This window comes from Balaenoptera borealis (assembly GCF_965194805.1).
Source record: "Balaenoptera borealis genome assembly, contig: HAP1_SCAFFOLD_981, whole genome shotgun sequence".
Classification (NCBI taxonomy): Eukaryota; Metazoa; Chordata; class Mammalia; order Artiodactyla; family Balaenopteridae; genus Balaenoptera; species Balaenoptera borealis.
The window spans coordinates 173430-196040 of record NW_028123228.1 but is presented as its reverse complement, the minus strand read 5'-3'; the positions used below and the strand labels follow the sequence as shown (position 1 = coordinate 196040).

At 46.3% G+C, this 22611-nt stretch overlaps 1 protein-coding gene across 13 annotated transcripts in view; it reads right to left on the bottom strand.

Annotated features, from left to right (window-relative positions):
• LOC309621775 (uncharacterized protein) overlaps window positions 1-22611 on the bottom strand; it is a 243846-nt gene that overhangs the window by 71808 nt on the left and 149427 nt on the right. For all 13 annotated transcript variants that reach the window (XM_082409122.1, XM_082409116.1, XM_082409121.1 and 10 more), the window contains 2 exons: window positions 17091-17228; window positions 4404-4541 (listed from right to left, as the gene is read on the bottom strand). In XM_082409122.1, the coding sequence (XP_082265248.1) occupies window positions 4404-4541; window positions 17091-17228 (276 nt within the window). The remainder of the gene's footprint in view (window positions 1-4403; window positions 4542-17090; window positions 17229-22611) is intronic.

Sequence of the window (22611 nt, the reverse complement as noted above, 5' to 3'; positions counted from 1 at the left end):
TTCTTGGCCTCTCGGGAAAGTGGGGAGAATGGAAAGGACCCTATATGAGAATGCTAGGCTTTGTAAAACATTTCAGGTTTTTAAAAATAAGACTCATTTTGTATTGGACTTATAACAGTCCTATGAAATACAAAGCGAGCCGAGAATCAGTGACAGGAAAGGCTCACCAGTAAGAATTACAACAGTCACCGCTTACCTCGTAGCATACGGCACTGTCCGTGATCCTTAAGAAGAGTTAGTAGAAATGCCTTGCCCATCTTGCCCCTGAACCCCTTGAAAGGTACATGACTGCTGTGTTGGTGTTTAGGGGGAGCATCTCACTTACCAGGGACTGACTTCTCCCTTGATCCCTTTGTAGGGATGGAGACCTCCCCCCTGGTGATGAAAAATTCCCTGGGATTGCAACCTCCAAGCCAGACGTTTTGTGTGACACAAAGTCAAGAACTCCCCAAGTCCTGCAGTAGCAGAAACAGCCACATACTTGAGAGTAACCCACCATCTGAACTTGGGGACATTTCAGTGACAGCTCCAGTCCAGAGTGCCAGGCGTCTCCTGGCCCTGCCTCCAGCTCCAAGCCAGGGACAAATAGAGAGTAAGCACGTGGATGATATCAAAACCAAGCTTTCAAAGCCTCTGGATGCCTACCAGATCCCAACAGAGAACCAAGATCCTCCACTACTCCCTTTAGGAATCCCTGATATTCACCAGCCGCTGGCCTGCACCGATCCCCTCAGCCAAGAGGAGCAGCCTGGTTCTGAAAATGCTGATCTGGGAGAGAACAGCCGGAGTCGTCAGGACCTAGGGACACTTGAAAATGGGATTGAACCTAGCAGTGGTCTTGCAGACATTACTACACTGGCGGAGGATATTCACCTTCCCCAGCTCTTTAATCCTTTGAAAGATCTTGATCAATCCCAAGGTCCCAACGTGATCAAAGCTAAAGACACCAGAGCCATTAAGGTGAATCAGGTGCAGGAAAAGCCAAGTGTCATAAAGGTTCCCTCTGATCAACCCAGGAAGAACAAACAGAAAGCCTCTGAGCCTATCAGTGGCGCTCCCAAGGCCAAAATCCAGCCAAAGAATCCAGAGTGCCTGTTAGGGGGAGAAGTGGTTATATGCCACGCTGCAGTCAGTGACAGGGCTCCTGTGAACACGGCCAAGCACTCTCAAGGCAAACCTCAGAAAGCTGCATCCAGAAAGATCAGCAAAACTAAGAGCCACGGGCAGGAAAAGACCAAAAGGACCAGAGGGAGAAACAAGGCTGAAGAGAACAAGCAGTCAGGGAACAAAGTCAAGGCAGAAGAGAAGCCAGCAATCCCCCACACGAAGCGAAAGGAACACCAAACTGAGCTTCTCCAACAGAGCTTTCAAAAGCCTCGAACCTCCCTTGGCGTGCGCATGCTGGAGTCTGTGAAGGTTCTTCATGCGCTGGGGAAGAAGAATGAGACGAAAACTGGGCTCTCTTCCTGTCGGCTCTTGGGAAAGTCAAGCAACCCCAAAGACCCCCAGCCACCCCCAGCTATCCAGCCATGGCGGCATACCCCACGTGAGGGGAAGGGTCCTGAGAAAACGCAAGTCCAAGCCCAGAAACCAGACAGCAGTGCTGAAACAGAGTGTCCATCTCCAGCCCAGTATGAGCGGCCTCCTCCTGGGAAGGTCAAGTTGATACCTCTGCCTTTTTCTGCCTGGGACAAGCCTCAAGCTCGACCCGCTCCTCGGAGGCCACAGTCTCTGGCCTCACATCGGCCTGCTGGGGCTTACCGTGCCCAGCCTGGTTCTACTGACTCAGCTCAACCTGCTGCAGTCAATTCATCCCAGCCAGCTCCTGCCTCTTTGCCAGGCCCCGCCAAACCAGCTCAGCCAACTGTGACCAACCCAACCCAACCGGCTTGGACCAACCATACCCAGCCTCGTGTCCCTCAGTCTGCTGCTCCTAGGCCTGCACCCTCCAAAACTTCATCTGGCGCTCCTCTCCAGCGGGAGCCTGTTCCCCCTGCTGTGAATAAGCGCCAGTCCCCACCCAAGCTCCAAACCCACTTTCTACTCCAAGACTTCAGCAAGCAACGAGTTCCATGGAGGGAACCCAACGTGCCTGAGCCAGTCATGTCAAAGCCCATCGAACAAGAGCAGAGGCCAGAGCGAGAGGCCATGAAGAGGCGGGCTCAACAACAACGGGAGAATGCTGCCAGATACACCTCTTCGGGCAAGCTGCAATTTTTCACCGAGAGGGAAAACGAAATGGAAATTGCCGACTACTACGGATACGTCAAGTGAGAGCTGCTAGGATTCTTGGTGCCACCTTGGCTACCAGCTGTTCTTCCATACACAGGTAAGATAGGTATAGAACTGAATAAGTAAATGGAATACAATTAATAGACGAGTAACAAACCTTTCGAATTTTCAGATGCTGCTAACTGGGGCGTGAGAAAGGAAGGACTGAAAGTTGGATGGGAGAATGAAGGAAAGGGGTAAAAACTGAGCAAAGAGGAAGGAACTTGGCCCAGGGCTAGGAAGGCCAAAAGAGACGTATGGATTTAGGAAAGGAAGCAGGAGCGAGGATGAAATGGCAGAAGTAAAAAGCAGGGTCAGAGGTCTGGGTTGAAAGAACACAATTGGAGTAGAGTTGAAGGTGACAGAAGATGAGTCTAGGTTTACTAGGAGAAATAGAAAAAGTCTCTCGGGGACGCTGGCCTTAAGTCTCACAACCACCAGATAGGTATTTCAGAAAACAAGAGGTTCAGGACACATCTCTGAAAGGTCTGAGTTGCCTTATTCAGGTGTGACTGTAGTGGGGGAATAGGGAAATCTACCAGAGAAGTGGCTAGGGCTCAGAGTTATCCTAGGGGCAGCTGACGACAGGGGCAGAGCCAAGGGAACTGCTGGATCAGGAGGCCCACGAACAAAGCAGGGGCATAGCCGCCTGTCACTTCCCTGCCAGGAAGGAAGCCAGGTATATTACTGTAACCAAGGCACACTGGGGTCTTTACTGTATGGAGAACTTGGCTCCTGCCCGCAATCCTACGGCTCGGCGTCACACACAGGAAGTAGGGCCTCTGGGCAACCAGAAATGGGAATGGGACTGAAGGAGATTCAGCCCACAAATATCCGACCACCAGCTTCCACCTCTGCAGTCTGCCACCCTGTGTCTGCTCAACGCATCACAGAAACAAGTTTTCAAGGTGAGTATACAGACGGCAGAGAAAAGTTGAACAATGAGGTCAGCATTCAAAAATGGGGTCAAATCGACAGCTGGGAAGGGGTGTAGAGACAGGTAGAATTTAGATCCTGAGCCTTTAATAACCACTACCTTCTCTCAGTGCTCTCTGTTTTTAGACTCTATATGAGAACACCTAGGGCTTCCCTGGTGGCGCCTGCCAATGCAGGGGACACGGGTTCGAGCCCTGGTCTGCGAAGATCCCACATGCCGTGCAGCAACTAAGCGCATGTGCCACGACGACGGAGCCTGCATTCTAGAGCCCGTGAGCCTCAACTACCGAAGCCCACGTGCCTACAGCCCATGCTCCGCAACAAGAGAAGCCACCGCGATGAGATGCCCGCACACCGCAACCGAGAGTAGCCCCCGCTAGCCGCCAACTAGAGAAAGCCCGTGCACAGCAATGAGAGACCCAGTGCGGCCAAAAACATAAATACGTAGAATAAATAAGTTCAAACAGTAAATAAATACATAAACATAAATTACAAAAAAAAAGAACACCTAATGCAGGTGGGAAGGTGGGAGGGCCACCGTAGAGGTCATCTATGCTACATGTACAAGAATCCCGAGAGCACACCAATCGGTACCACACTTTTCACTGCTGTAGCCGATCGTTCCCCCTGTACTGCCACACTGTAGCACTCCCTTCCCTCATCTACTGCTATAGTCTCTTCGGAAGGTGTTTCAGAACTCTTGTTATGAGAGTGCCAGTTGAACTGTCCTCACTTCCTTCATTTATACCAGGATTGAAGACCTTGTGGTCCGAGATCCTGTCCAGAGAGCAAGCAGGCTAAGGCTCTGTCTTTGTTGATGTATTTCATCAGAAAGGGCTCTACCCCCTCTCCTAGTTCATGGTGTGAAGTGTTCTTGGCCCCTCGGGAAAGTGGGGAGAATGGAAAGGACCCTATATGAGAATGCTAGGCTCTGTAAAACATTTCAGGTTTTTAAAAATAAGACTCATTTTGTATTGGACTGACAACAGTCCTATGAAATACAAAGAAAGCCGAGAATCAGTGACAGGAAAGGATCACCAGTAAGAACTACAGCAGTCACCGCTTACCTCGTAGCATAGGGCACTGTCCGTGATCCTTAAGAAGAGTTAGTAGAAATGCCTTGCCCATCTTGCCCCTGAACCCCTTGAAAGGTACACGACTGCTGTGTTGGTGTTTAGGGGGAGCATCTCACTTACCAGGGACTGACTTCTCCCTTGATTCCTCTGTAGTGATGGAGACTTCCCCGCTGATGAAAAATTCCCTGGGATTGCAACCTCCAAGCCAGACAGCTTTCCTATGGAATGACAGAGAACTTGTCAAGGTGAAACACCAGTCTGCGGGAGAAAGGGAGGAAGAGAATGATGGAAATCGTTTCTGGGAAACTATTTTTACATTATGTGTTGTTTGTTCCCGGTAAATAAACTGAAATCTTCTTAACAGTACAACAAAATCTAAACCACTAAAGCCAACAATACAGGAGTATAACGTTCGACAAAAATTTCTTTGGCTGCGCAGCATGTGGGATCTTAGCTCCCCAACCAGGGATTGAACCCACGCCTGCTGCATTGGAAGCGCAGAGTCTTCACCACGGGACCACCGGGGAAGTCCCAGGACTATCACTTTTAAAGGAGAAGGTACAAACCCCTCGGTTCTATGAACTGGAGATTTTTAGTAAGAAGTCAATATATTTGTTGTTAGGCACATTTTATGTTAGGCTGTCTCCCTGCACAGGATGCAGGCGCCTTGAGAATGGAAGTCATATCCCTCTATAGTACGTCCCTCTTCTTTCTGCTTTGCAGTTTGCTGCTCCACTTGTTCAACCCCACCTAGTAATAACCTATACTTCCCTTGTTCCTGTTTTCCCATCTGGAAAACAGACAAAAGGCAACCAAACAACGCAAAGGTCTCAACAAATAAGGGATATCCAAAACCAGAGATGGCCAGAACTTCTGTACCCCTGATGAAATAGTCCTCATACAAAACCTGATAATCAAATTCCTTAATGCTAGGAATCACAGTGAAAAATAGTATCTGAACTGACTTCTGTCAGATGAGTGAGAACTAAGGTTAATTCAGTGTATCTGAAGCATAGAAAGTGAGGGCAAAAGTGGCACAAGATGGGGCTAGAGAAGCAGAGAGGATTCTAGACCACGCAGAGTCTTAAAGGCCAACAGTGTGTTTTCTATTCTCAAAACAATGCTTGTGAGCGATGTTTATGAGCAACGTTCCAACTTGCTTTGAAGGTTTCTTGTGTGAAGAGTGGATTGGAAGGAAACAAGATATATGGACACCAGTTAGGACCTAATCGCAACAGACAGGCAAGTTCAGTATTAGGAAGTTGAGGAAGAGCTGGCTGACAGATTCCAAAGAAATTCAGGAGATGAACTGAAGCGGGCTTAATGGGGTAGGAGATGGAGGAAAGGAAGGTCTTAGGGAATTCAAGGGTTTACTGCACACATGAGCAAAGTCTCAAAATTAATCATTTGAACGTACAGAGGCGGATCTCCCAAATGACACCGGTTAGGAAGCAACGGTACGCCCTTTAGAATTCCTAGAGACAACACAAATCAACTGTTTCGATGGAAAATTCGGCGGGACTCTTGATTTCCATGGGAATACAGAGAAAAGAGACACTGATCTGGCTTGCAGGTATATTTAGAAAGTTGTTAGCCGGACATCACCTACTAGTATCATGTAAGTAGGCCGTCCGAAGTAGGAAGCTTAGGGGAAAAACCTGGAGGAAAACTTAAAAGCTTAAGCCACACCTCTACACTACACCACCTTTCACAATTTCTTCTCAGATAAGCATCATCCCCATCAGTGAAGAAACTCGTTCGTACCTCATAATAGGAAAAACAGGCCTACAGATTCAATGTGTGTCTTGGGAGGTCCCATCTATGCGATATCTTCCTGGGACCAGAAAAGGCCCCAGGAAGATCCATCTCTGCACCCCTGAAAGCTTACCACCAAGGAAAATGACTAGGTCCATAGATTTCCTCCCTCAAACCAGCTTACCTCACACATAGATCATTAGCAACTCCGCCCTTACTCACATTATCACAGTCACAAGAGTGGTTAGGGAGAAAAGCACTAACCAGGGGAACTAAAACAGAGGCAATCCAGGCCAAGCTGGGCTGGTGGCAGATATCTGCTCCTTACGCTCGGGTGCATAATGCGACTCACCACAGTGCCTTTTTCACAGACCCTTTTGAACGTTTCTCCACAGAATCCAACAGCTCAAGTTAGTTCATGACGCTTCAAGGTCAACAATCGTCAAGAGAAAAACATGCAATATGTCTTACAATGTTGGATTCCTTACAAACAGGACAAGGAGATAACCATGTAGACAAAACCAGAGCATTTGAAAACATCTGTATTCTACAAACACACCAGTGAATGCTATAAATAAGGTACTATGACATAAAACAAAATGAAAACTAGATGTGAGACTGTTCTCTTCAGTGTACAGACTTCATGGCAGTTGCTGCACACTATCTAGCTACTTAGATCTTTAACTCTCTGTTCTGTTAATACCAAATGAGGCCCAAGTGTGTCAACCTGTTTCCCACAGAAACCAAAAAGTCTACATGCATCTCTTTTCTCCTGTGCCCTTTCACCTTACCTGCTCCCAATTCTCCACCAACGTCCTCCTCTTTCTCTAATTATTCTCCTCTTCATTTTGCTTGGCCTTGCCCCCAAGCATGCAAGACAGAGAGTCCTAGAGGTCCAAGATTCTAGAGTGGCTGTTTGCAAGGCGGAGGAGATTACAGTAACTGCCACACTGTATATACTTCTGTGCAAAGAAAAAGGGACAGTGTTCAGAATGTCTCTCACATATAACAAGAGCTGGAGATGGCAGGATACCTGTGTGGCCCAAGGAACTAGAGCTAGCAAATTATGGGCCAAACAATTGCAACCAAAGGCTGGAAGAGGAAAGGTCTGCAACCAGCTCTGTCTCCTAGCTCTCTGGTATTTGCTGCCAACGGGCAGAGTCTATTTCGTGAAGCATCAAGCACTGAAAAGAAGACTCCTGCTGCTGGAAGGTGACAGGAAGTAACGTCCAATGCAAGATCAAGGCTTGTCCTCGAAGCAATGCCCATAATGGAAGAGAAAAAAAAAAGAGAAAGCAGAAGTGAAATGTTAAGTCGCAAGTCCAACCTGGCCCCCAGCCTAGCCCAGCCCAAGGAAGGTAGGAGTCAAGGAGAAGAAACTAAAAGAGAAGAGCCTTGGACCACAACATTCTCCACAAGGTACACTCAAGAAACTTCACCCTACTCTTGAACCAAGTTACAAAGAGAGCTTCTTAATCCCTACTTTGGCTCCTTAAAAGCTGCTATCAGTTCACTCATTAGACACATATGATTTCAGAACAACTGTAATAGTTCAAACTAGATGGCTCTTTCCTTCCTAAGGATTATTAATTAAAGAAGATCTATATAGCTCTAAGTATATGATACATAAAATAGAATACTCTGTAGAATATAAGTAACTCTTAGTTCAGTGTATTAATGAACGTCTGTAAGAAATGTGGCAATGATTTCCCTAATGGAAGAGCCTGGGGGAGGTAAATCTGTCTTCTAGGATTTCCTCCCCAGAGCTCAGAAACTCAGGTGTTGTTTTAGCTCTCCTACACTCTCTTCACCCAAGCCCGCCTTCCTGTTGGGGATCGGACCTCCCTATTGGCTCTCTCATACCTTTCAACTGCCTGCTTTGTGACATCACTCTCCTACCAAACCTACTACCACTTGGTAGAGTCTTGGGGTTTCCGTGGAGCTGTTTGGACCAGTAACCAGTGACCTCTGTACTGGACACGTGCGCCGTTCAGCTGCAGCCACTCGGACATCCTCTAGTGTTGTCTCCTCATCCCTGGTACCTGCAGTGGATGCTTCCTCTTCTCTGACCATGTCAGGTAAGAAAAGAAACTTTGGAAAGTTTTGCGTTCGATTCTTTTGCCCCTAAATTGAGTAGGAGATTCAAAATAGCATGGAATAATGAGGGAAAGTATTGAACTACACGTCTGGAGACCTAATTTCACTTTTGACTTTGACGTTTACTATCTGTGTGACTTTGGACAAATCACTGGCTGTCTCACAAAGCCTGTTGCTTTCCTTAACTGTTACGTTAGGATACCACGTTGGGTTGATCACTCTGATCCCCTTCTTTTCCAGTATTGAGCCTTAAAGGGTACCCATGTAGAAAACGAAATCAGACACTTCTCAAGAGTGTTTCAACAGAAACATAGAAAAGCCAGGGGACATAGAAAACTAGCAATATATACCAAGATGTTTCATCTCTAATGGTCTCCCTCCACTAGGATTTCGACTAGTTGAAAAGAGAGAATAGGGAGAGAGGATGGAGAGTACTGGGCTCTACAGGGAGGCACAGAGTCGAGCGTAAGGAAGTTTAGGATGGTTTTCATTAGCACAGGCCAACAGGCACCAAGAGATGGGAGAAAATGTAAGAATGAAGAGGGAAAGCATAGAGGAGCTCTCAAGAAAAACGGAGTTTGCAATGGAATGCTGATGGGAACCAAAGATTTTCAATTAAAGCAGAAACAGCACAGAGGGAAACCTGCTCAGAGCAGGGCAAAACCAAGTTGATGGTAGCAAACCCTTACATTAACAGACTAAGAAGGAAAGTAAGGCCAGAACAGGGGATCACCAGGAAAGGCAGCTTATCAGAAAAGTCATACTCCGTTTTCTTTCTTTTATTGCCTCTCTGAATACAGTTGGCCACTTGACAGTTTTGAATATAAACATTTTAGAAATACGTTTTAGAAATGATGCCTCCTATAAACAAGCAACCACAGTGGTTATCTAGGGGGCTGCTTTTCAGTGTTTTATTCTTTCTAATTTTTAAACTAGGTAGACATTTCACCAATTCAACATTTTAAGTGATATCTTCTAAATTGAATCAGAAGGACTATTTTCCTTGGTGTGATATGTAGGTTCTAAGGCAAGGCTGCTTTTCATTTTTACAGTTATTTCCTTCCTAACACAGAGAGCACATTGATCAACAGCCATCGTTCGCTTGTAGATCTTAGCTACCGAAGAAGAAGAAGAAGAAGAAGAAAAAGTCAAGCCCCACATCTCTAATTCCCCCCCCCCACTTAGGGAATTCCCTGGCGGTCCAGTGCTTAGGACTCGGTGCTTTCACGGCCAGGGCCACGCGGCGCGGCCAAAGAAACAAAACAAACAAACATCCACATTTATCGAAAACCATATTGTGGAGTCCTGTGGATTTTCTTACATTTGAAAATCTTTTTTAATTGGATTCTAGGCATGATGGTTTTTTGAGGTTTTGGGATGCCATCTTCTTGGATGCTGAAGATGATTCTAATCTAAGTTCTAGGATAAATCCAAAAACCTTCCTGATACATTTTAAGCTTCCTTTCTGCTTATTATATAAGCTATATTCATTGAAATATATATTTCTCCTAGGCTTAATACCTCTTACTTGCTGGGTAAAAATATGAAGGAGCACAATAATGAAACTCTTTTACACTTATTATTTTGCTGTCTGCTTCGTACCGGTTTTCATTGAAATACTTGTCTATATGTGTTGTGGCTACCTATACATGCACATTTATTGCATTCTGTTGCTTGTTATGCATTTTTTACTGACATACCTTCTCTGTCTGTATGCATTGGCTAGGAATTCATTCACCTCTATCACCTCCATCGTGTCTTCTGGTTAATAGTATTCACTAAAATAGAGTGGGCAAAATTCACTTTCATAATATTGCATGGATAGTACAGAATGCCATTTGTTAGTAAATTCATTAGGCTTCGATACTTGCCACATACCCCAGTTTTCATTAATATCTATGGATTTCTTTTTCGTTAACGTAATATGCTTGTCATGATTTTTCTTTGTCTTTCTAGAACTTATTGTATCTTCCTCCATATAAATCATACGCAATAGATCAGCTTATTCATCTATTAATTATTACTGCTATTATTATTGGTGGTGGTGTTATAACCACTTTACAGATGAGTAATCTGAAGTAATCAGATAACTCTTCCCTTTCCAAAAGCACTTAAGAAATCCACTTTCGGGTAATCATTTTGAGGTAGGATGAGAAACCAGGCTTGAAGAGGGCAAAAATGACTCTTTCAATTCACCAGTTGGACTGAGCTGTACGTCACCTCTAGGTAATAGCGTGGGAACTGCACAAGCAAAGGGAGACACTGAAGACGACAATGGTAACAGCCGTACTGTTTTCTAATGGACAAAAAAAATGCCTATATTATAAGTTCTATTTCTCCTGCTTTCTGGCAGTATCATGCTCAGAGTGGAGTCCTGGCAAGGAAGTCAGGATACTTAGGTTCTGAAACCTGGTAATGATACTAACATAATGAGAGAACTTGAACAAGTCAACCCGACCTCTCTGAGCCTCAGTTTCCTTACTCACGAAATGAGACTGAGAACATCGAAGTTCTCTAAGGGCCTCCTAGTTCTAAAATGCTTCCAGTCTAGGAAATAGCATAGAAGTCAATACGAGTGCAGGCTGAAGGGAAAGACAGGGCAGGGAGAAGGTTGCTTCCAGCCTAGAGAACAATCTCTGAACCACACCACTTGGCTCTTCTGCCCGTCTGTGCCCAAGATGGGAGCACAGGCAGTTAATAGAGAAGAGTGGAAAACTGCTCAGTCCTTACAGCCATCATCAACTGTCTGATTTTGGGTTTCTCAGGAAGTAGTGATAGTAGAGGTGTCCTGATAGCAAGAACCTTCAGATGATGCCGTTCCTCAAACGTAGTGAGAATTTCTCAACCTCCCTGAGTTTTTCATGACCCTCTTGTTCTTACAGAAAATTTCCAACATCCATCTCTACTTGGAACTCTAAATTCTCTGCAGCATTCTCCTCCTGTGGTGAGCAATGCAACTTCCCTAACACGAAGCGTCTGCAACTTCTCCAGAGTCTCTGCCCCTGCCGTCAGTTCGGCATCGGCTACCGGTACCCCTTTCCAGACACTCATGGGTAGTGCCTACCTTTACCAACATTCTAGCACGACTATGTTATCTGGAGTTACTGACCACAGCCAGATCTCCACTTCAGCTGCTTCCTATCCAGGTGTTCTTGAGTGGGACATCACAGCAAGCACTGAAAAGAATTCTTCTTCACTCGGAGACTTTACTCTGGCACTCACTGACCGCCACACAGCTGCCTCCTCCATGTTTCTGGCAGCCCAGGATGATAAAACTTCAGACGCCAAGAACATGGTCCCTCTACATCCATCGCTTTCTGCCAGCCTTGCTCAGGGAACACCATCTCAGATTCCAAATCAGGGGCAGAGCCGCCTGTCACTTCCCTGCCAGGAAGGAAGCCAGGTATATTACTGTAACCAAGGCACACTGGGGTCTTTACTGTATGGAGAACTTGGCTCCTGCCCGCAATCCTACGGCTCGGCGTCATACACAGGAAGTCGGGCCTCTGGGCAACCAGAAATGGGAATGGGACTGAAGGAGATTCAGCCCACAAATATCCGACCACCAGCTTCCACCTCTGCAGTCTGCCACCCTGTGTCTGCTCAACGCATCACAGAAACAAGTTTTCAAGGTGAGTATAACAAACGCCAGAGAAAGTTGAAGAATGAGGTCGGCATTCAAAAATGGGGTCAAATCGACAGCTGGGAAGGGGTGTAGAGGCAGGTAGAATTTAGATCCTGAGCCTTTAATAACCACTACCTTCGCTCAGTGCCCTCTGTTTTTAGACTCTCTATGAGAACACCTAGGGCTTCCCTGGTGGCGCCGTGGTTAAGAATCCGCCTGCCAATGCAATGCGGGGGACACGGGTTCGAGCCCTGGTCTGCGAAGATCCCACATGCCGTGCAGCAACTAAGCGCATGTGCCACAACGACGGAGCCTGCATTCTAGAGCCCGTGAGCCTCAACTACCGAAGCCCACGTGCCTACAGCCCATGCTCCGCAACAAGAGAAGCCACCGCGATGAGAAGCCCGCACACCGCAACCAAGAGTAGCCCCCGCTAGCCGCCAACTAGAGAAAGCCCGTGCACAGCAATGAGAGACCCAGTGCAGCCAAAAAAATAAATACGTAGAATAAATAAGTTCAAACAGTAAATAAATACATAAACATAAATTACAAAAAAAAGAACACCTAATGCAGGTGGGAAGGTGGGAGGGCCACTGTAGAGGTCATCTATGCTACATGTACAAGAACCCCGAGAGCACACCAATCGGTACCACACTTTTCACTGCTGTAGCCGATCATTCCCCCTGTACTGCCACACTGTAGCACTCCCTTCCCTCATCTACTGCTATAGTCTCTTCGGAAGGTGTTTCAGAACTCTTGTTATGAGAGTGCCAGTTGAACTGTCCTCACTTCCTTCATTTATACCAGGATTGAAGACCTTGTGGTCCGAGATCCTGTCCAGAGAGCAAGCAGGCTAAGACTCTGTCTTTGTTGATGTATTTCATCAGAAAGGGCTCTACCCCCTCTCCTAGTTCATGGTGTGACGTGTTCTTGGCCTCTCGGGAAAGTGGGGAGAATGGAAAGGACCCTATATGAGAATGCTAGGCTTTGTAAAACATTTCAGGTTTTTAAAAATAAGACTCATTTTGTATTGGACTTATAACAGTCCTATGAAATACAAAGCGAGCCGAGAATCAGTGACAGGAAAGGCTCACCAGTAAGAATTACAACAGTCACCGCTTACCTCGTAGCATACGGCACTGTCCGTGATCCTTAAGAAGAGTTAGTAGAAATGCCTTGCCCATCTTGCCCCTGAACCCCTTGAAAGGTACATGACTGCTGTGTTGGTGTTTAGGGGGAGCATCTCACTTACCAGGGACTGACTTCTCCCTTGATCCCTTTGTAGGGATGGAGACCTCCCCCCTGGTGATGAAAAATTCCCTGGGATTGCAACCTCCAAGCCAGACGTTTTGTGTGACACAAAGTCAAGAACTCCCCAAGTCCTGCAGTAGCAGAAACAGCCACATACTTGAGAGTAACCCACCATCTGAACTTGGGGACATTTCAGTGACAGCTCCAGTCCAGAGTGCCAGGCGTCTCCTGGCCCTGCCTCCAGCTCCAAGCCAGGGACAAATAGAGAGTAAGCACGTGGATGATATCAAAACCAAGCTTTCAAAGCCTCTGGATGCCTACCAGATCCCAACAGAGAACCAAGATCCTCCACTACTCCCTTTAGGAATCCCTGATATTCACCAGCCGCTGGCCTGCACCGATCCCCTCAGCCAAGAGGAGCAGCCTGGTTCTGAAAATGCTGATCTGGGAGAGAACAGCCGGAGTCGTCAGGACCTAGGGACACTTGAAAATGGGATTGAACCTAGCAGTGGTCTTGCAGACATTACTACACTGGCGGAGGATATTCACCTTCCCCAGCTCTTTAATCCTTTGAAAGATCTTGATCAATCCCAAGGTCCCAACGTGATCAAAGCTAAAGACACCAGAGCCATTAAGGTGAATCAGGTGCAGGAAAAGCCAAGTGTCATAAAGGTTCCCTCTGATCAACCCAGGAAGAACAAACAGAAAGCCTCTGAGCCTATCAGTGGCGCTCCCAAGGCCAAAATCCAGCCAAAGAATCCAGAGTGCCTGTTAGGGGGAGAAGTGGTTACATGCCACGCTGCAGTCAGTGACAGGGCTCCTGTGAACACGGCCAAGCACTCTCAAGGCAAACCTCAGAAAGCTGCATCCAGAAAGATCAGCAAAACTAAGAGCCACGGGCAGGAAAAGACCAAAAGGACCAGAGGGAGAAACAAGGCTGAGGAGAACAAGCAGTCAGGGAACAAAGTCAAGGCAGAAGAGAAGCCAGCAATCCCCCACACGAAGCGAAAGGAACACCAAACTGAGCTTCTCCAACAGAGCTTTCAAAAGCCTCGAACCTCCCTTGGCGTGCGCATGCTGGAGTCTGTGAAGGTTCTTCATGCGCTGGGGAAGAAGAATGAGACGAAAACTGGGCGCTCTTCCTGTCGGCTCTTGGGAAAGTCAAGCAACCCCAAAGACCCCCAGCCACCCCCAGCTATCCAGCCATGGCGGCATACCCCACGTGAGGGGAAGGGTCCTGAGAAAACGCAAGTCCAAGCCCAGAAACCAGACAGCAGTGCTGAAACAGAGTGTCCATCTCCAGCCCAGTATGAGCGGCCTCCTCCTGGGAAGGTCAAGTTGATACCTCTGCCTTTTTCTGCCTGGGACAAGCCTCAAGCTCGACCCGCTCCTCGGAGGCCACAGTCTCTGGCCTCACATCGGCCTGCTGGGGCTTACCGTGCCCAGCCTGGTTCTACTGACTCAGCTCAACCTGCTGCAGTCAATTCATCCCAGCCAGCTCCTGCCTCTTTGCCAGGCCCCGCCAAACCAGCTCAGCCAACTGTGACCAACCCAACCCAACCGGCTTGGACCAACCATACCCAGCCTCGTGTCCCTCAGTCTGCTGCTCCTAGGCCTGCACCCTCCAAAACTTCATCTGGCGCTCCTCTCCAGCGGGAGCCTGTTCCCCCTGCTGTGAATAAGCGCCAGTCCCCACCCAAGCTCCAAACCCACTTTCTACTCCAAGACTTCAGCAAGCAACGAGTTCCATGGAGGGAACCCAACGTGCCTGAGCCAGTCATGTCAAAGCCCATCGAACAAGAGCAGAGGCCAGAGCGAGAGGCCATGAAGAGGCGGGCTCAACAACAACGGGAGAATGCTGCCAGATACACCTCTTCGGGCAAGCTGCAATTTTTCACCGAGAGGGAAAACGAAATGGAAATTGCCGACTACTACGGATACGTCAAGTGAGAGCTGCTAGGATTCTTGGTGCCACCTTGGCTACCAGCTGTTCTTCCATACACAGGTAAGACAGGTATAGAACTGAGTAAGTAAATGGAATACAATTAATAGACGAGTAACAAACCTTTCGAATTTTCAGATGCTGCTAACTGGGGCGTGAGAAAGGAAGGACTGAAAGTTGGATGGGAGAATGAAGGAAAGGGGTAAAAACTGAGCAAAGAGGAAGGAACTTGGCCCAGGGCTAGGAAGGCCAAAAGAGACGTATGGATTTAGGAAAGGAAGCAGGAGCGAGGATGAAATGGCAGAAGTAAAAAGCAGGGTCAGAGGTCTGGGTTGAAAGAACACAATTGGAGTAGAGTTGAAGGTGACAGAAGATGAGTCTAGGTTTACTAGGAGAAATAGAAAAAGTCTCTCGGGGACGCTGGCCTTAAGTCTCACAACCACCAGATAGGTATTTCAGAAAACAAGAGGTTCAGGACACATCTCTGAAAGGTCTGAGTTGCCTTATTCAGGTGTGACTGTAGTGGGGGAATAGGGAAATCTACCAGAGAAGTGGCTAGGGCTCAGAGTTATCCTAGGGGCAGCTGACGACAGGGGCAGAGCCAAGGGAACTGCTGGATCAGGAGGCCCACGAACAAAGCAGGGGCATAGCCGCCTGTCACTTCCCTGCCAGGAAGGAAGCCAGGTATATTACTGTAACCAAGGCACACTGGGGTCTTTACTGTATGGAGAACTTGGCTCCTGCCCGCAATCCTACGGCTCGGCGTCACACACAGGAAGTAGGGCCTCTGGGCAACCAGAAATGGGAATGGGACTGAAGGAGATTCAGCCCACAAATATCCGACCACCAGCTTCCACCTCTGCAGTCTGCCACCCTGTGTCTGCTCAACGCATCACAGAAACAAGTTTTCAAGGTGAGTATACAGACGGCAGAGAAAAGTTGAACAATGAGGTCAGCATTCAAAAATGGGGTCAAATCGACAGCTGGGAAGGGGTGTAGAGACAGGTAGAATTTAGATCCTGAGCCTTTAATAACCACTACCTTCTCTCAGTGCTCTCTGTTTTTAGACTCTATATGAGAACACCTAGGGCTTCCCTGGTGGCGCCTGCCAATGCAGGGGACACGGGTTCGAGCCCTGGTCTGCGAAGATCCCACATGCCGTGCAGCAACTAAGCGCATGTGCCACGACGACGGAGCCTGCATTCTAGAGCCCGTGAGCCTCAACTACCGAAGCCCACGTGCCTACAGCCCATGCTCCGCAACAAGAGAAGCCACCGCGATGAGATGCCCGCACACCGCAACCGAGAGTAGCCCCCGCTAGCCGCCAACTAGAGAAAGCCCGTGCACAGCAATGAGAGACCCAGTGCGGCCAAAAACATAAATACGTAGAATAAATAAGTTCAAACAGTAAATAAATACATAAACATAAATTACAAAAAAAAAGAACACCTAATGCAGGTGGGAAGGTGGGAGGGCCACCGTAGAGGTCATCTATGCTACATGTACAAGAATCCCGAGAGCACACCAATCGGTACCACACTTTTCACTGCTGTAGCCGATCGTTCCCCCTGTACTGCCACACTGTAGCACTCCCTTCCCTCATCTACTGCTATAGTCTCTTCGGAAGGTGTTTCAGAACTCTTGTTATGAGAGTGCCAGTTGAACTGTCCTCACTTCCTTCATTTATACCAGGATTGAAGACCTTGTGGTCCGAGATCCTGTCCAGAGAGCAAGCAGGCTAAGGCTCTGTCTTTGTTGATGTATTTCATCAGAAAGGGCTCTACCCCCTCTCCTAGTTCATGGTGTGAAGTGTTCTTGGCCCCTCGGGAAAGTGGGGAGAATGGAAAGGACCCTATATGAGAATGCTAGGCTCTGTAAAACATTTCAGGTTTTTAAAAATAAGACTCATTTTGTATTGGACTGACAACAGTCCTATGAAATACAAAGAAAGCCGAGAATCAGTGACAGGAAAGGATCACCAGTAAGAACTACAGCAGTCACCGCTTACCTCGTAGCATAGGGCACTGTCCGTGATCCTTAAGAAGAGTTAGTAGAAATGCCTTGCCCATCTTGCCCCTGAACCCCTTGAAAGGTACACGACTGCTGTGTTGGTGTTTAGGGGGAGCATCTCACTTACCAGGGACTGACTTCTCCCTTGATTCCTCTGTAGTGATGGAGACTTCCCCGCTGATGAAAAATTCCCTGGGATTGCAACCTCCAAGCCAGACAGCTTTCCTATGGAATGACAGAGAACTTGTCAAGGTGAAACACCAGTCTGCGGGAGAAAGGGAGGAAGAGAATGATGGAAATCGTTTCTGGGAAACTATTTTTACATTATGTGTTGTTTGTTCCCGGTAAATAAACTGAAATCTTCTTAACAGTACAACAAAATCTAAACCACTAAAGCCAACAATACAGGAGTATAACGTTCGACAAAAATTTCTTTGGCTGCGCAGCATGTGGGATCTTAGCTCCCCAACCAGGGATTGAACCCACGCCTGCTGCATTGGAAGCGCAGAGTCTTCACCACGGGACCACCGGGGAAGTCCCAGGACTATCACTTTTAAAGGAGAAGGTACAAACCCCTCGGTTCTATGAACTGGAGATTTTTAGTAAGAAGTCAATATATTTGTTGTTAGGCACATTTTATGTTAGGCTGTCTCCCTGCACAGGATGCAGGCGCCTTGAGAATGGAAGTCATATCCCTCTATAGTACGTCCCTCTTCTTTCTGCTTTGCAGTTTGCTGCTCCACTTGTTCAACCCCACCTAGTAATAACCTATACTTCCCTTGTTCCTGTTTTCCCATCTGGAAAACAGACAAAAGGCAACCAAACAACGCAAAGGTCTCAACAAATAAGGGATATCCAAAACCAGAGATGGCCAGAACTTCTGTACCCCTGATGAAATAGTCCTCATACAAAACCTGATAATCAAATTCCTTAATGCTAGGAATCACAGTGAAAAATAGTATCTGAACTGACTTCTGTCAGATGAGTGAGAACTAAGGTTAATTCAGTGTATCTGAAGCATAGAAAGTGAGGGCAAAAGTGGCACAAGATGGGGCTAGAGAAGCAGAGAGGATTCTAGACCACGCAGAGTCTTAAAGGCCAACAGTGTGTTTTCTATTCTCAAAACAATGCTTGTGAGCGATGTTTATGAGCAACGTTCCAACTTGCTTTGAAGGTTTCTTGTGTGAAGAGTGGATTGGAAGGAAACAAGATATATGGACACCAGTTAGGACCTAATCGCAACAGACAGGCAAGTTCAGTATTAGGAAGTTGAGGAAGAGCTGGCTGACAGATTCCAAAGAAATTCAGGAGATGAACTGAAGCGGGCTTAATGGGGTAGGAGATGGAGGAAAGGAAGGTCTTAGGGAATTCAAGGGTTTACTGCACACATGAGCAAAGTCTCAAAATTAATCATTTGAACGTACAGAGGCGGATCTCCCAAATGACACCGGTTAGGAAGCAACGGTACGCCCTTTAGAATTCCTAGAGACAACACAAATCAACTGTTTCGATGGAAAATTCGGCGGGACTCTTGATTTCCATGGGAATACAGAGAAAAGAGACACTGATCTGGCTTGCAGGTATATTTAGGAAGTTGTTAGCCGGACATCACCTACTAGTATCATGTAAGTAGGCCGTCCGAAGTAGGAAGCTTAGGGGAAAAACCTGGAGGAAAACTTAAAAGCTTAAGCCACACCTCTACACTACACCACCTTTCACAATTTCTTCTCAGATAAGCATCATCCCCATCAGTGAAGAAACTCGTTCGTACCTCATAATAGGAAAAACAGGCCTAAAGATTCAATGTGTGTCTTGGGAGGTCCCATCTATGCGATATCTTCCTGGGACCAGAAAAGGCCCCAGGAAGATCCATCTCTGCACCCCTGAAAGCTTACCACCAAGGAAAATGACTAGGTCCATAGATTTCCTCCCTCAAACCAGCTTACCTCACACATAGATCATTAGCAACTCCGCCCTTACTCACATTATCACAGTCACAAGAGTGGTTAGGGAGAAAAGCACTAACCAGGGGAACTAAAACAGAGGCAATCCAGGCCAAGCTGGGCTGGTGGCAGATATCTGCTCCTTACGCTCGGGTGCATAATGCGACTCACCACAGTGCCTTTTTCACAGACCCTTTTGAACGTTTCTCCACAGAATCCAACAGCTCAAGTTAGTTCATGACGCTTCAAGGTCAACAATCGTCAAGAGAAAAACATGCAATATGTCTTACAATGTTGGATTCCTTACAAACAGGACAAGGAGATAACCATGTAGACAAAACCAGAGCATTTGAAAACATCTGTATTCTACAAACACACCAGTGAATGCTATAAATAAGGTACTATGACATAAAACAAAATGAAAACTAGATGTGAGACTGTTCTCTTCAGTGTACAGACTTCATGGCAGTTGCTGCACACTATCTAGCTACTTAGATCTTTAACTCTCTGTTCTGTTAATACCAAATGAGGCCCAAGTGTGTCAACCTGTTTCCCACAGAAACCAAAAAGTCTACATGCATCTCTTTTCTCCTGTGCCCTTTCACCTTACCTGCTCCCAATTCTCCACCAACGTCCTCCTCTTTCTCTAATTATTCTCCTCTTCATTTTGCTTGGCCTTGCCCCCAAGCATGCAAGACAGAGAGTCCTAGAGGTCCAAGATTCTAGAGTGGCTGTTTGCAAGGCGGAGGAGATTACAGTAACTGCCACACTGTATATACTTCTGTGCAAAGAAAAAGGGACAGTGTTCAGAATGTCTCTCACATATAACAAGAGCTGGAGATGGCAGGATACCTGTGTGGCCCAAGGAACTAGAGCTAGCAAATTATGGGCCAAACAATTGCAACCAAAGGCTGGAAGAGGAAAGGTCTGCAACCAGCTCTGTCTCCTAGCTCTCTGGTATTTGCTGCCAACGGGCAGAGTCTATTTCGTGAAGCATCAAGCACTGAAAAGAAGACTCCTGCTGCTGGAAGTTGACAGGAAGTAACGTCCAATGCAAGATCAAGGCTTGTCCTCGAAGCAATGCCCATAATGGAAGAGAAAAAAAAAAGAGAAAGCGGAAGTGAAATGTTAAGTCGCAAGTCCAACCTGGCCCCCAGCCTAGCCCAGCCCAAGGAAGGTAGGAGTCAAGGAGAAGAAACTAAAAGAGAAGAGCCTTGGACCACAACATTCTCCACAAGGTACACTCAAGAAACTTCACCCTACTCTTGAACCAAGTTACAAAGAGAGCTTCTTAATCCCTACTTTGGCTCCTTAAAAGCTGCTATCAGTTCACTCATTAGACACATATGATTTCAGAACAACTGTAATAGTTCAAACTAGATGGCTCTTTCCTTCCTAAGGATTATTAATTAAAGAAGATCTATATAGCTCTAAGTATATGATACATAAAATAGAATACTCTGTAGAATATAAGTAACTCTTAGTTCAGTGTATTAATGAACGTCTGTAAGAAATGTGGCAATGATTTCCCTAATGGAAGAGCCTGGGGGAGGTAAATCTGTCTTCTAGGATTTCCTCCCCAGAGCTCAGAAACTCAGGTGTTGTTTTAGCTCTCCTACACTCTCTTCACCCAAGCCCGCCTTCCTGTTGGGGATCGGACCTCCCTATTGGCTCTCTCATACCTTTCAACTGCCTGCTTTGTGACATCACTCTCCTACCAAACCTACTACCACTTGGTAGAGTCTTGGGGTTTCCGTGGAGCTGTTTGGACCAGTAACCAGTGACCTCTGTACTGGACACGTGCGCCGTTCAGCTGCAGCCACTCGGACATCCTCTAGTGTTGTCTCCTCATCCCTGGTACCTGCAGTGGATGCTTCCTCTTCTCTGACCATGTCAGGTAAGAAAAGAAACTTTGGAAAGTTTTGCGTTCGATTCTTTTGCCCCTAAATTGAGTAGGAGATTCAAAATAGCATGGAATAATGAGGGAAAGTATTGAACTACACGTCTGGAGACCTAATTTCACTTTTGACTTTGACGTTTACTATCTGTGTGACTTTGGACAAATCACTGGCTGTCTCACAAAGCCTGTTGCTTTCCTTAACTGTTACGTTAGGATACCACGTTGGGTTGATCACTCTGATCCCCTTCTTTTCCAGTATTGAGCCTTAAAGGGTACCCATGTAGAAAACGAAATCAGACACTTCTCAAGAGTGTTTCAACAGAAACATAGAAAAGCCAGGGGACATAGAAAACTAGCAATATATACCAAGATGTTTCATCTCTAATGGTCTCCCTCCACTAGGATTTCGACTAGTTGAAAAGAGAGAATAGGGAGAGAGGATGGAGAGTACTGGGCTCTACAGGGAGGCACAGAGTCGAGCGTAAGGAAGTTTAGGATGGTTTTCATTAGCACAGGCCAACAGGCACCAAGAGATGGGAGAAAATGTAAGAATGAAGAGGGAAAGCATAGAGAAGCTCTCAAGAAAAACGGAGTTTGCAATGGAATGCTGATGGGAACCAAAGATTTTCAATTAAAGCAGAAACAGCACAGAGGGAAACCTGCTCAGAGCAGGGCAAAACCAAGTTGATGGTAGCAAACCCTTACATTAACAGACTAAGAAGGAAAGTAAGGCCAGAACAGGGGATCACCAGGAAAGGCAGCTTATCAGAAAAGTCATACTCCGTTTTCTTTCTTTTATTGCCTCTCTGAATACAGTTGGCCACTTGACAGTTTTGAATATAAACATTTTAGAAATACGTTTTAGAAATGATGCCTCCTATAAACAAGCAACCACAGTGGTTATCTAGGGGGCTGCTTTTCAGTGTTTTATTCTTTCTAATTTTTAAACTAGGTAGACATTTCACCAATTCAACATTTTAAGTGATATCTTCTAAATTGAATCAGAAGGACTATTTTCCTTGGTGTGATATGTAGGTTCTAAGGCAAGGCTGCTTTTCATTTTTACAGTTATTTCCTTCCTAACACAGAGAGCACATTGATCAACAGCCATCGTTCGCTTGTAGAGCTTAGCTACCGAAGAAGAAGAAGAAAAAGTCAAGCCCCACATCTCTAATTCCCCCCCCACTTAGGGAATTCCCTGGCGGTCCAGTGCTTAGGACTCGGTGCTTTCACGGCCAGGGCCACGCGGCGCGGCCAAAGAAACAAAACAAACAAACATCCACGTTTATCGAAAACCATATTGTGGAGTCCTGTGGATTTTCTTACATTTGAAAATCTTTTTTAATTGGATTCTAGGCATGATGGTTTTTTGAGGTTTTGGGATGCCATCTTCTTGGATGCTGAAGATGATTCTAATCTAAGTTCTAGGATAAATCCAAAAACCTTCCTGATACATTTTAAGCTTCCTTTCTGCTTATTATATAAGCTATATTCATTGAAATATATATTTCTCCTAGGCTTAATACCTCTTACTTGCTGGGTAAAAATATGAAGGAGCACAATAATGAAACTCTTTTACACTTATTATTTTGCTGTCTGCTTCGTACCGGTTTTCATTGAAATACTTGTCTATATGTGTTGTGGCTACCTATACATGCACATTTATTGCATTCTGTTGCTTGTTATGCATTTTTTACTGACATACCTTCTCTGTCTGTATGCATTGGCTAGGAATTCATTCACCTCTATCACCTCCATCGTGTCTTCTGGTTAATAGTATTCACTAAAATAGAGTGGGCAAAATT